General features: G+C 68.4%; 1 protein-coding gene across 2 annotated transcripts in view; it reads left to right on the plus strand.

Moving 5' to 3' along the window:
* Positions 1-13,743, plus strand: part of SHANK2 (SH3 and multiple ankyrin repeat domains 2) — a 297,330-nt gene that overhangs the window by 106,926 nt on the left and 176,661 nt on the right. Inside the window, exons 1-3 of one of the 2 annotated variants that reach the window (XM_045854860.1) lie at positions 1,014-1,110; positions 4,697-5,024; positions 10,909-11,078. In XM_045854860.1, the coding sequence (XP_045710816.1) occupies positions 1,074-1,110; positions 4,697-5,024; positions 10,909-11,078 (535 nt within the window). In that variant the 5' untranslated portion in view covers positions 1,014-1,073. Of the gene's footprint in view, positions 1-1,013; positions 1,111-4,696; positions 5,025-10,908; positions 11,079-13,743 lie in introns of those variants that run through there. The other variant, XM_045854859.1, reaches the window with a different exon arrangement.

Raw genomic sequence — 13,743 nt, forward strand, 5'->3', positions numbered from 1 at the left:
GGCAGAGCCGGGGCCCAGGCGCCCCCGTTTCGTGTTGGGGAGGTGACCCTCCCACCTGGCGGGAGCAGTGCCGGTGTCCCGCCCTCCCGTGTGTGTCCTGCACAAAGAACTTTTCCACTGTCCCCTCTCCTCTCACCCCTGCAGTCTGTCAGGCGGACACGCTGAGGAGCTCCGTGGCTCAAAGCCGCCCTTTGTGCCGGCCGCCCGGAATCAGGGCCAGCCGCGCTGCTAATTGTTCCACCGCCCTTCGAGCAGTGGGGGGGGCGGGGGGTCTGATTCCTCCGGGGTAACCACTGCGGCGGCGGGTGGGGCGGCGGAGGCATGGGTGCCGCCGCCTGATGCCTTTCCACGGAAATCTGGGTCACGGGCAGAGATTCCGGAACGCTGGCGAGGGCTGCCCAGGGAGCGCGGGTCCGGGCTGAGGCTTCTGGAACCGGCGGGGTGGGGGGGGGACGCGCTAGCCTCCCGACCTGCCCGCCGCGTCTGTGAGCTGCCGCCGGGCCCGGCAGCATTCAAGGAAACTTGGCTTTTTCTTCCCCAAGAACACCAGGGAAGCACCGTGCGTCCTATTTAGCCCTGGGCGCCTCGCGGCAGGAGTGGCCCGAGCTCCCGGGTTTCCGGGGGGCTCCAGCCCCGGCGGGCAGATGCCTCCGGGGCTCCCCGGAGCCCAGCCCGGCCGGAGGACGCTGGGCGCCCGCCCTCCCGCCCCTCCCCGTGCCTGCCGCTCCGATCACAAAAGCAGAGGAGCGCTCGCTGCTGCCGCCGCCGCTGCTGCTCACATGACGGGCGCGGGGAGAGGCCGCGGGGCTTGAGCGCGGCCCCAGTCTGCGCGCGGTCGGCTCCCAGCTGACGGGCGGACTATGGGGTGGGCTCCGTCACCGGCACGCCGGGTCTGGCACGCCCGGCGGCGCTCGGAGGCACGCCGTGCCCAGAGGCCCGCCGCCGCCGCCGCGCCCCGGGTCCACGCCGCTCCCGCTCCCGCGCCGAGGGGCTGGGCAGCCCGGCGCTCGCTTCCCCCATCGGAGAAGGTTATATAACGAGCGGCGGACGGCTGCCGAAGTCGGGGGGCAAAAATGAAGTCTTTGCTGAACGCCTTCACCAAGAAGGAAGGTAAGGCAGAGCCGCGGGGAGCGCGGTGCGTGGGGACCGCGGGCTCTCCGGGGCGGGAGCAGGGAGGGGGGGCCGGTTCCTCCGAAAATTGCCGGCGGCGGCTCTCAGCGTGCAGACGAGGGGATAATCGCCCCGGCAACACCCGGGCTTTGTTGGAGTTGCCAGGCATTGTCACCACTTGAAGGTGCCGCTGGGTTTTATTTTTGTCCCCGAGTCTCCAGTCCCTCTCGGAGCTGCATTCCAGGACGTGCCTCCGTGGAGACCCTGCCCGCCCGAGGGCACGTTCGGAACTAAGTGGAGGTGGGGGGGGGCAGCAGAGGAAGTTTTGGCTCCGTCTGTCCAGCAGCTGCAGGTGGCGGGCTCGGGCTAAGGGAGGTCAGGGAGGGTCGCCGGCCGTGGCGGCCGGGCGAGCAGTGTCCTCCGGACGCTGCCCCGGGTCCCGGCGGTATGGGGCGGGTGGGAAAGGCCTCGTGGCGGACTTGCATGGCGCGCACACGCCGTGTGCCAGACCCCGAGCCGCCGTCCCCGTGGACAGAATGCACACACGAGCGCCTGTAGCGCGGGGAAGGAAACACCCGCCCACTTGGAGTTAGTTTGCAGATTGCCTGAAAGGAGGAAGCAGTTGGGTGGAATATTAATCACTCCCAGGCAGGAAAAAGAGTTATTTTTAACCCTTTGCACACAGGCACGTAGAAATCCTGGGGAGGTTCCCGGCGGCCTGGCGGACGGAGAGAGTGCTCCGTGTCGCGGAGGGTCCAGGAGATGCGTAACTTCAGGGGGACGGGGCGGGTGCCTCCCGGCGCGAGTCACAAAATAAAGTGAGGAAAAAAAGTCCCCGTTCCATGGCACAGGGAACCCGTTTGAGGCGAGTGTTGGTGGTTGCGCGGGGTGGCTTTGATTAGGACGCTCACCAAACGAACGTCACCTGTGGGATTCCACCTGAAGTGACCCGCCCGGTGCCCAGGGCGCAGGGGCGGGGGGGGGGCGAGGCGTGTCTCCGCAGCTTCGCCCCCCACCTCCAGCGGCCGCCCCCCACACGCGTGCACCCGCCGTTCCGTGAGCCCCACGCGGGGAAGGCCCCGTCGGGGATCTGCACACGGACAGCCTCCGTCTGTGCCGGCTCCCCGCGCTGTTGGCGCATTTTCCCACTCTGGGGCTCCAGGCTCTGGCACCCACGGGTGGCAGGGATCTTGGCCGGGGTGTGCAGTGTTGGGCTCTCTCTCTGTGTCTGTCCTGCTGTCCCGTGGACGCACCTGCCCTTCCGGGTCCGTCTTAGCCGTGGGCAGGACGCCCCCCTGCCCCCCAGACCAGCCCGTCCTGCGTAGGGCATTAAAACCCTTCCCCGCCGAGCCGGTCGGACAGGACACCCGCGTTGCCCGGGAAGCTGGGCGGCGTGGCGCTGTGGGGCGCAGGCGTCTCCCCGTGTGGGAGGGTCCCCTGGAGCGGGGTGCCCCCTCCCCACAGTGAGCGTGAGCCCTGGCCTCTCCCGGGCCGAGGACGGTGAAGACGATTCTGGAAGCCGGGGGCTCCGGGGCCGCGTTCTGCTCGATGTGTCTGCTGGAGTCGTCAGCGCCCGCCGTGACCTCATTTGCAGCCAGCGATCTCTGAGTGACAGACGCTCACTCGTGTGCTTGCTGAGGTGGCGCGGTCAGCAGCCCCCAGCCCTGTGTCAGGCGGGTCTCAGGCCCGCAGAAACCACCCCCCCGGTGCACTCTGCAGCCCAGACAGTGAACACTGGGTCGTGCCAAGCCCTCCTGGCCTCCGTCTGCCCCGAGAGAGGGACACCCCCCTGGTCCTGCCACGTGACGAGCGAAACAAACTTTTCCCCAACATGAGATGTCCTCGTAGGCGGGCCGGGCCCTGGCCGACTGCCCTCTCCGGGGGAACCACCAGCCTGTCCCTCGTCCCTGCCCTTCGCGGCCCTGCTGGCGTCTGCGTCCTCCTGCTCTGGGGAGTCGGGAGTGGGCACAGGCCCTGGTGGGGAGCCCTGGTGGGGAGCCCCCTGGCAGGAGGAAGAAAGCACTGCTGCCTGATGGGAAGGGTGTGACCCCCCCCCCCCCACCACGCGTCACTGCCCAAGTCTCGGCGGCCGCGCCGACCCAGAAAGTGGGTTCCAAGAGTGCGTCCTCAGGGAGCCCGTGCCGACCCTGTGCGGCTTCCCCGGGCGGCCCTGTCTCTGCGTCCCCAGGACCGCCGCCCCGTGTCCCGGGCAGGTGGCCGGGGCTGCTCTGGGTCACAGCTGTCTCCCTGCCGCTCTGCCAGGCCACTCCGTCCCCTGTGACAGCTGCCAGCACCGCTCTGTCTCCCGCGAGCTCTGGCGTCCGGCACGGGTGTGGGCTGGGGGCAGGGCTGAGGTCACTCAGGGGCTCTGGGAAGGGTGCCACGGTCCTCAGTGCCCGTGGCGTGTCCTCGGCATCCTGGGACCTGGGCGGCCAGGCAGTGGTGGCCCGGGACTCCGTGTGGTCCTCCTGGGAGAGGCCGAGATTCCCGCGTCCAGCCCCGGGGAGGGCAGCCCAGGCCGCGGAGTGCAGGTGGTGTGGCGCAGGTGGGAACGCCGCTCGGGTCACGGAGCACTCCAGGAGCTGTGCCCTCAGCAGCCCGGGTCACGGGCGTCTCACACGCCCCTCAGCCTGGACAGCTGCTTTCCTTTAGACGGGAGGGACCCTTTCCGTTTCCGCTCCTGCCCTGGGGGGCAGCCCCAGAGGGCTCAGGGCCCACCCTCCCCCGCCCTCTGGTCCCCCGGGGGCTGCAGCAGGGAGACAGCTTTGAGTCCCTGAGCAGGGAAGGCCTGGCCTCTGGTCTGGAACTTGGTGAGAAGCCAGGCGAGGCTTGCCCCCTGCCCGTCTCCCCCGCTGGGCCGCAGGCTGATGCTGGGGGAAGGAGGGAGCTTGGGGGGAAGCCGGCTGATCCCACCCAACAGCTCTGAGGGCCTTCTCAGGGACCTGGGGCCACCGACGGCAGCTTAAACCACAGACATTCACTTCTTGCTATCCTGGGGGCTGGCATCCAAGACCAGGTGTCTGTCCCAGGGCTGGGTCCCCCGAGGCCTCTCTCCTTCCTGGGTGTGCGGATGGCCGTCCCCTCCCTGTGTCCCCCCATGGCGGTCCCTCCGTGCGTGTCTGCGTCTGAATTTCACGGTGGCCCCGGGCCCGCCCCGGTGACCTCTGATGTCAGCGCCCTGTCTGAAGACCCCGTCTCCACACACGGTCACACCCTGAGGTCCCCACAGTCGGGGCTCCAACACGGACGGATGGGGGTGGGTGCCCGGGCCGCACTTGGCGAGGGGGGGCAGCAGCTGCCTGGGCGTGCACACCGCGCTGTGAGAGGGGCGCCGGCCCGGATGGAAGTCGGACTCCCCGCGTCCCTTCCATCTCCAGCGTTCGCTTGAGCCTCGGTCTCCGCCCGCCTGCGCTGCTGTGCGGGGTGGGTGCTGCGCCCAGCGGGGGCCTGCGGGGGCCTCGGCACAGAACCCACGGTGCCTTCGCCCTTGCCCTCGGCTCTGCTCGGCTCCGCTGGCCCCTGTCCCGCCGACACCGGCATCGCCCCGAGTGTGCACTCACCGCCTCTCCCGTTCTCTCCGCCGCAGTGCCCTTCCGCGAGGCCCCGGCGTACTCCAACCGCAGGCGGCGGGCCCCCAACACGCTGGCCGCGCCCCGGGTCCTGCTGCGTTCCAACAGCGACAACAACCTCAACTCCGGCGCGCCCAGCTGGGCCGTCTGCAACGCCGCCGCCGCCGCCGCCGCCCACCGCAGCCTCTCGCCCCAGCTGCTGCAGCAGACGACCGGCCCCGCCGACGGGGCCCTGCGGACCATCGGCAGCTACATCCCCGGGCCCCGCAGCCGGTCCCCGTCGCTCAACAGGCTCGGCGGTGCCGGCGAGGATGGCAAGAGGCCCCAGCAGGCCTGGCACGTGGGGTAAGGAGCGGCCGGGCAGGGGGGGACCGGCGTGGAGCCGGGGCAGCTGCCGAGGGGACCAGCAGGGGGAAGACCCTCGTGCACCGCGCTGCTGGTTCGGGAACCGGGGGTTTGCCCCGGGGGCTGAGCGCAGGGCCTGCCTCGCTCCGCCGTCCCGCGTGGGAGAGCCCCGTAAACCCAGAGTCCTGCCAACCGCCGGGCGCAGGCTGTCTCGGGAGACCGGAGAGGGCCCAGGAGCACTTGAGCCCGCCAGGGCCGCTGGGGGCAGGTGCAGGCCTGGTGGGGCGGGGAGGGGGGCTCCAGGCCACGTTTCCTGTCCTTTGACATTGGCTGCTGAGTCCTCGAGGTGACTTGCGAGCCCAGAGACAGCTGAGAGTTCTGCGGCTGCCCTGTTCGCGCACCTGCACACGTTTGCACTGCAGGTGCGCCGCACCTGGCGCACACAGGTGAGCAGTCTCGGGCTCTGCGGGGCCCGGGCAGGCCCGGGACACCCCAGTGACAGCTGTGTTGGCCCCGCTGCGCCCATCTCCGGAGCGGCCCTGGGTGGCCGGGGCCCGGCGTTGTCCCTTTTGTAGGCGAGGCCAGCACGGAGCCAGGGCCGGACAGTGGCCGGGTCCCTGAGTGGGGTGGGCGGTGGCGGCGGCCCTGGAGGGTTTCTCCCCCGGAACGCTGTCCTCCCCCTCGGTGCCCGGCAGGGGGGGTTTCCCGGCTGGCACGGCGTTTCTGGCGCTGCCCGCTCTGGCCTGGCACTCGGCGCCTGCCCCCGATTCCACACCCGCCTTTCATGTTCTCTCCCTGGTCTCTGCAAGGCACTGGGCTCTCCAGCTCTGCCGGTGGCAACCCCTGCAGCTGAGAAGGGGGATGTGGGGAGGGCTGTGGGCTGGTGGGGAGCCCGGGGGTAGGGGGAGGGGAGAGGGCTCAGTGCTTCCCACGTGGGGGGTGGGGCTGACCACCGTGACCCTGAATGTGCGTGGAAGCCGTCTCTTGCCCCTCCGCGAGCCGCGGGCCCACCCTCTCAATGCCGCGCCGCCCCCAGCCCACCTCAGGGCTGGAGCCACCCCTCCTGCCTGGGGCCCACTCTCTGACCGGAGAGACCCAGTTAGTTCCGGGCTCTGGTCTAGATTCTCACTCGGAGCCGCCCCGAGGGAGAAGTCCCAGGTGCTGAGAGCAGTTTAAAGCGAAATTACAGGGTTCCCCCAGGGCAGAAAACTCCACTTCCCGCCGCGCGCCAGAGTTATTATGACTGTAATTTCAAGAAGAGTGTGTCCCCTTCCTCCAGCGTGAAATCTATTAAGATGCGGATGGCGGGGTGGCCGGGGACTCGCAAAGGCTGCGGGGCGATACTGGGAGGAGAGAACGACTCCGGGGCACCTGCCGGGGCCGGTCCGATGCTCCCCGGCTCCCAGTGCGTGTGTGTGTGTGTGTGTGTGTGTGTGCAGTCGCGTGTGTGTGTGTATTTGTGTCTGTGAGTGCATTTCTCTGTGTGTGTGTGTGTGCACGCCCTGTGTGCACCTTTCCGAGTACTGCATGCACTCATGTGTGTGCGCGTTTGTGTTGTGTGTGGGTGCGTGTTCATATGTTGTGTGCACACGTGTGCATGCATTGCGTGTGTGCCGCCTGACCATTCTGTGCCTCAGTTTCCTCATATGTAAGATGGAGCCGACGGCTTGGTGGTGAGGACTCTGTTTACCTGGTTGCCCGTCCCGGGCAGGGAGCCCGTGTCCAGCTCACAGGAAGACCCGCAGCCGTGTTTGGTGTCCCTGGTGGTCGTGACCGCCAGGGACCCTGTAGGAGGGCCCTCTGGCCGCCGAGGGGCCAGCACAAGAGGGTGTCGGGGCCGCTGTCCAGGCGACGACTCCCAGCTCGGCTCAGGGACAGGGCGAGAAAGTCAGGGCCGCGGGGTCTTGGGCAGCACCCTGTGGCTCCCCACCCCCACCTCGTCCGCTCCTTTCTCCGCTGCTGCCCGTGGGGAAGGCTGGCCCCCAGCGCCCTCTCCCGGGCAGACCCCTTTGCCCTGGCACTGGCCTGAGGCCCCCGGATCCTCGGCCAGGAATGTGACCGCACATCAGTGTAGCTGGAACCAAGCCTTCGGGGGCAGACTTGGAGGGGAGGAGCCCAAGCTGGCCAAGCCCTGCCCACTGACCGCCGCCCTCCCCACCGGGGCTCTGTGGGTACTCAGGGCCACGGAGCCCAATCCGGGTCAGAGGGGCAGCTGACCAGAGTGCAGGGCACAAGGGAGAAGCCCGCCCAGAGCCTTTGGGGACCACGGTACCTGTTGAACCTTCTTTGCACCCCGGTCCTCCCCTCCACCCCAGAGGCTCCGCACACACCTACCTGGACACGCCCTCTAGTGGCGCCAACCGGCACGGCTGGCCCGTGTCCCTGACAACCGGCTGGGACTGGGTGTGGCTGCACCCACCTGCCCCATCACTCACCACCGAGTGTGGAGAGGAGTGGGGTCCTCCCAAGGCCCCTCCCAGCCCCCCAGGGGATGCCTGGCTCTCGCCGGGTTCGGAACAGCTCTTGATGTACTTCTGCAAAATCGGGGCAGCTGGCCCCTGGCATCGAGCGAGCCTGTCCTGGGTGCCCACGGGCAGGGGCCGGGCTGGAAATCTCCTGTTCCCGGGCGGCGCCGGGCAGAGGCTCGGGAAGGTCTGTCTTTTACCCAAGCCGCTTGCGAGTCCTTGAACTCAGGGCAGTGGGAAGCTGAGGCCAGGCGGGCAGCTGGGCGTGGGATGGAGAATGCTGGCAGAGGGGCCAGCCCCGTGCGGGGGTCAAGGCCAGGTGTGGGGGGGCACGGGGCCAGCCTCGGGCTGGTGCCCCCAGCCCCTCTGGGAGAAGGTGCCGTGGCTACAGCCAGTATTTCCCCCCCACCCCTCCCCGAGTAGGGGCCGTGTATCCGGGGCGCTGGGGGGGCGGGGAACACCAGCCTGAGACAGCGCCTCACATTCAGGGGCCGGCCTGCGCGGAGAGCAGGGCCTTCCACGTGGAGCCTGGGGCCCCAGAAATCACTGCCCCTCTTCCTGCGCAAGTGGCATCAGGAGTTCTGGAAGGTTCTGGGGTCGTGGGACCCCTTCTGCAAGCCCGCTCCTGCCTCTCATGGACATGGGGACCAGGGGCCTGGTTTCCTTGGTGACAGTGGTATCTGCTGCTCCCTCCCCTGTGTCCCCTCTGACCCAGAAAGGGGGGTGGGCCTTGCTGGCAGGACAGGGCGGGGACAGGGCAGGAGCCTGGCCGGCTGTGGAGTTAGACTGCCCTACCGCCCTGCCTGCCCCCCGGAGGCCAGGGCTAGGGATCCACGAGGAGCTGGGCTCCTGGGCTCCTGTTGGCCACCTGGACGGGGAGGTGCGGCCCGGTGAAGGGGACCCGCCCCGGGGGAGCAGGTGCATCTTGGTTGCTGAGGAATCGGGGTCCTGGCACCCCATGGGCCGCCCCTCACCTGTCACTTTCTCTCCTTCCGAGTTTGGGGATGTTCCGTGTTTGCTCTCCCAGTTGGTTTCCATGGGGGCGTCCCCATGCAGAGGGGAATTCCACGTCCCCACCCCGGACACAAGGGCTGGGACGGATCGGCCCCGGGGCTGCTGTGGTTGAAGATGCAGAGCCACAGACACCCCCCCGCCCTGAGCTCCCCGGACTCAGTGCCTACGAGTCCGGCTCCACCCTCTGTGGGGACGGGAGGCTCTCAGGGGGAGGGCGACCCCCAGACGGATGGAGAAAGGGGCTGGCTGGGCGTTAGGGAGGGTCCGAGGGTCCTGCGTGGCTGGGGCAGACAGCGGGCAGGCACCAGGCAGGAGGCCCGCTCAGAACTGCCCCCATCTCAGGGGCTCGTGACGCCCTCCCCGTTTCCCCGGAAGGGGTGTGCAGGGCAAGGGAGATTCCCACCACCCCGGAACCCTCTAGAACCCCTGTTTCTGCCTCTAAGCCAGAGTGGCCTTGGGCTTGCAGATGCGCAGAGCGAAACCCCAGTGGCCCGGGCTCGCCATGCAGAGTGTGGGGACCGCAGGACCAAGGGGTACTCGGCGGTGTGTGCACCGCGGTCCTCGGATCCCAATGCGCCCACTGCGCCCCGAGAAAGCCCCCGAACCCCGTGCACACTGGGTGCCCTGGCCAGCACCCCCCTGCAGCCAGCGAGTGGGACATCCTGGTGACTGTGTGTCCCCATTGTGGGTCCTCGGGACCTAAAGGGGAGGGTGGGGAGTGTGGGGTGCTGCCACCGGGACAGCAGAGGTGCAGCGACTCCCGGGAGCCCAGGGCGGTGTGCCCGCTGAGGGTGCTTACACTCCTCCCCAGCCCCAGGGCACAGGAAGGTGACGCTGACAGCAGTGGTGACCCGGGGCTGGGCTCCTAATGCTGAAGACACAGCTGTCAGCGGATGGTCAGGACTTGGGACACTCGTGTTGGGTGTGCCATGCTTTGCCAGAGCCCAAGCTGGCATCTCTCAGCATCCCTCCCGCCCCTGGGAGACACCCGATTTCGAGTAGGTCCCCAGTCCCGGCGCATCTGCTCCTTGAGCGTTCTCCTGTCGCTCGCTGCACCCCAGCCCTGCCCACAGGGGCTCCCCGCCCCCAGCCTTCCTCTCTCTAGTCCAGCCGTCCCACCGAGATGGGGCCCCTCCAGTCACGCCCCTGGTCTCTGGGGTGTCCGTTCCACCCCAAACACCCCTGCAGAGACATCCCTGCAGCCCACAGCCTTTCCCCGGTGCGCCCCGTCCTCTGTGCCGGCCCATCAGACATCAAGGAGAGGGTCTTCCTCACTCGTCCTTCGGCCCGTGAGGTCCAGGTTGTCTCATGTCCACCGGTGTCTGCAGACCCGCAAACACTTGCCCAGTGAATGGATGGATGGATGGATGGATGTGTAAGTGACTGGTGAATGAATGAATGGAGAAAGTCAACCCAATGAATGAATGAATGAATGAGTAGATGGATGTGTAAGTGACTGGGAGTGAATGAACAGAGAAAGTCAACCCAATGAATGGATGGTGGATGAATGGATGGATGGATGAATGGATGGATGGGTGGGTGGATGGATGGGTGTATGGGTGGGTGGGTGGATGTGTAGTGACCGGGAATGAAAGACGGAGGAAGTCCACGTCCAGGCAGGGCCCTGTCCCCCGGGATGGCTGCGAAATGGCTCAGTCCACTCATCCACGGTGGCCCCTGGCTCTGCTCCTGAGAATTTGGTGACCTAACCCTCACACCCAAACGCCGAGGTCGGGATCCCATCCAGCTGTGTGTGGCCACCTCGCCCACGCCTAGGTGCACCGCTCAGCGGCATTAAGTACACTCGCAGGGTCACCACCATCGTCTCCAGAACTTTCTCATCTTCCCGAACCGAAGCTCTGTCCCCATTAAACACCAACTCTCCTGCCCCTCCCCCGGCCCCGGCCCGCTTCCTGCTACGAATCCCCCTGTGCGTGGGGTCACACAGCATCTGCCCTTCTGCGTCTGGCTCACCCGCTCAGCACGGCGCCCTCCAGGCCCAGCCACGCTGCAGCGGGGGTCAGCACGCCCCTCCCCTTTAAGGCCGAGTCGCCGACCACTGTGTGGACGGGCCGTGTATCTTGTGTCCATCATCCGCCCACGGGCACTCGGTGTCTCCGCGTCTCGGCCGTTGTGACCGACGCCGCTGCCAACGTGGGTGTGCGTGCAGACACCTGTCGGAGCCGCTGCCCTCGCTTCTTTGGGGACACGCCCAGGATGAAATCGCCCAGTCTACCTGGCGCCGGGGCCCTGTCTCGTCTTCGGCCCCATCCGGATTCGGGAGCTCCGACGTGACCGCTCTCAACGCGGCGCAGTCGGGAGCCAACTGGCCGCAGGTCCGCCGCGGGGCCTCCCCTGTCTCAGCCGTGACCCCTTCTGTCCCCCCCCCACCCCGCCCCCCGCAGGCCGACCTTCCCGCCCGTGGCCAGCAAGGAGGCCTTCTCCGCCGTCGAGTACCCGGGGCCCAAGCGGAAGCTGTACAGCGCGGTGCCTGGGAGACTCTTCGTCGTCGTCAAGCCATACCAACCCCAGGTCGACGGCGAGATCCCCCTGCACCGGGGCGACAGGGTCAAAGGTCAGTTCCACGCACGCCCTCCGCTTCTGGGGCAAGGTCGGACCCGGGCCCCCGCGGAAAACGTGGGACCCCGGGAGCAGGTGGCAGACAGAGGAAACTTGCCAGACACTTCCCCGGGGACGCAGCCTCAGTGTCCCGGCTGCCTGTTCGGGAGGGTTCGGGAGGGCGGCGCAGGTGTGGGGCGGGGTCCCGTTGCAGAGGAGAGTGCGGGGAGGGACGGGCCAGGGCCTCGTCACCAGCTCTCCTCCCACCAGGAAACCCCGAGGGCCGCCCGAGGAAGCGGCGCTGGCCCTGGTCCTAGCAGGGTCGGGTCTGGGTGCATCTCGTCAGGAGTCCGCGTTCCGGGGGCAGTGGGGGGCCAGCGGCGGTTTCCGAGCAGGAAGATCCGGAACCTCAGGCCCTCGTGAGGGGCGGGTCCCGGGGGAGGCCGGCAAGTGGCTGCGGCCAAAGCCTGTGGCACCGAAGGCCGTGGGAGGGGCATGGAGATGGGGCTGGCTTCACGCCCCGACGTCCAGGGTCGAGGGTCGGCATCAGGAGGTGGCTGGCTCGGGTGGGACTCGGGCCCCTGGAGGTGGGAAGGCCAGGCTCACATCCTGCCGGCCCTTCGGTCTCTGTCTGGGCCCGAGCCCCTCAAGAACCCAGCTCTCCCCGCCCCTCCGGGCCCCTCACGCTAACCGGGCCAGCCTCCTCCGCGGGCCAACGAGTGTCCGGAGGCAGGTGGGGCCCACCCTCTCCTGGCCCCTTCTGCTCCTGAGGCCGCGCACCGCCCAGCCCTCTGGTCGCCTCAGCGTGCCCCCGGGGGCCGCGTCTCCTTCTCTACCTGTATCCTCTTGGTCGACCCGAGTTCAGGCTCATGTGCCCGCCCGCCCCCCCACCCCCCAGAAGGTCCCTTTAGCCGTCAAGCCCCCCCCGGTGAATTTCTTAATTGCAAAAACAACACGTCCAAGCCCCAGCGTTTCCGAGTGTGTTTTTAATCGTTTCTTTTTATTTCCCGAGCCTCTTCATTGCCCCGTTGAGGGTCTTCGAGCCCCGGCAGCGCGTGCTGTTTTACGGCAGCGCGGGTGGGACGATCGTCCCTTTACAGTCCCTGTCCTTCTGTCCCGCCTCCCGGGCCGTCCCCCCCCGGGGCCGGCTCGCCTGGGGGCGGGCCCCCTGCTCCCAGGGCTCGGGGTCCGGGCCGGTGACCCCCTTTGGGGGCCGAGCACCGCGGTCGTGCGGAGTCCGGCTTCGCTTGGGGGGCGCTCGGGCAGGCTCAGGTCTCGGACTCGAGCCGCTCTGTGCCTGTCCCGCACCTGCACACGCGTTTCCTGGGGTCGGTGGGAGACGTCGGGGGCTGCGGTTCCCGGCCCTCTCTGGCTCTTTCCCTGGGGCGGGGGGATGCCCGCCCTCGTCTCTCCGTTCCTGACTCGTCTGTCTGGTTCTCCAGGCCACGGAGGCTGCCGGCCTCGCCCCTGGGTCCCTCGGCAGGCCTGCTGTGCGTGGACTCCAGTTAGTCCAGGCCCGAGCCGAGGACGGGGCGCGGGCAGAATACGGCAGGTGTGTGCCCGGGACCGAGCCTGCCGTGGCCCTCAGGTCCACTGGGAAGTCGTGGGGCACGGCCCGGTCGGCTGGGCGGCGCGGAACGTCCGGGGCCAGCGTGGAGTTTTGGAGCAAATGCTCCGCGTGGGCGTGGCTGTCCCCACCCGCCGGGAGGGTGCTTGTCTGTTTCCTTCAGGTCGTTTCCTTGCGTGTCAGGCAAAGACGCACAAAGCCAGGTTTCTCCGTTTGGCTGACCTTCCAAAGTCAAGGTTCTAGCTGCTCTTTGTCTGGCCTCTGAGATGCCCGTGAGGGGCGGAGGGGAGCACTGGCAGCCCCGGTGCTGGTCCGGACGGTGCCTGGGGTGCGCCTGCGGGTTCCTGACGCCGGCCCCCGCCCCATGCGCCCTGGTCTCCAAGCAGGTGTGGGCCCACTCTCGGCGGTGCTGGGCCGGGTGACAAACACTTCGCTCTCTGGCGGGGGGTTACTGAGGCCCTTCCGTGCGCCCAGTGTGGAAGGCCAGCCGGGAAGGCCAGCTCTGTGGGCGGGCGCTGTGTCGGTGGCGTCCGCACGGGGCAGAGCCACCCCACCCCGCCACCCCTTCCCCACGGGGACGGCAAACCCCTGCTCCTCGCCGGGACCCACCTGGTCAGCAGGGGCTCTTCCTGGCTACACTCCAGCACGCCACAGGGCCGGCACTCCGTGGCGCGAGCATGGGCCAAGTGCGTCTTTCACTCCCGCCCTTTCCTCCCGTCCGGCCGGCCCGGGCTCGCCGCACAGCCGCCATGGCTTCCCCGTCTCCTGCCGCGACCGTTCTTTCCTCAAACTAAAAGGTCCTGGGGACCCCGACCCTTGGGGCCCTCCCTGGCTTGGGGGGGGCAGAAACCACCTCAGCCTCCTGCTCCCCTTGGGGGCGGCCTGCCTGCCCCCCCGCCCGCTTCCCACTGTCCCGTGTCGGTGGGACAGAGTGGCCATGGGATGTGGTGTGGGCTGTGAAGAGGCTCTCAGTCTGTCCTGAGGCCTGCCAGGCAGAGGGGACACTGGGGCTGCAGTGCTAACACCCTCGGCACTGTCCTCCCCCGGGACGCTGCCTGGTCCCCTCGTCCACGGCCAAAGGAAGAGTGGTCGGTGGCAAAGGGACCGGAGCCTG

This window comes from Phyllostomus hastatus, unplaced genomic scaffold (assembly GCF_019186645.2).
Source record: "Phyllostomus hastatus isolate PE091 unplaced genomic scaffold, TTU_PhHast_1.1 phas_scaffold_11, whole genome shotgun sequence".
Lineage (NCBI taxonomy): Eukaryota > Metazoa > Chordata > Mammalia > Chiroptera > Phyllostomidae > Phyllostomus > Phyllostomus hastatus.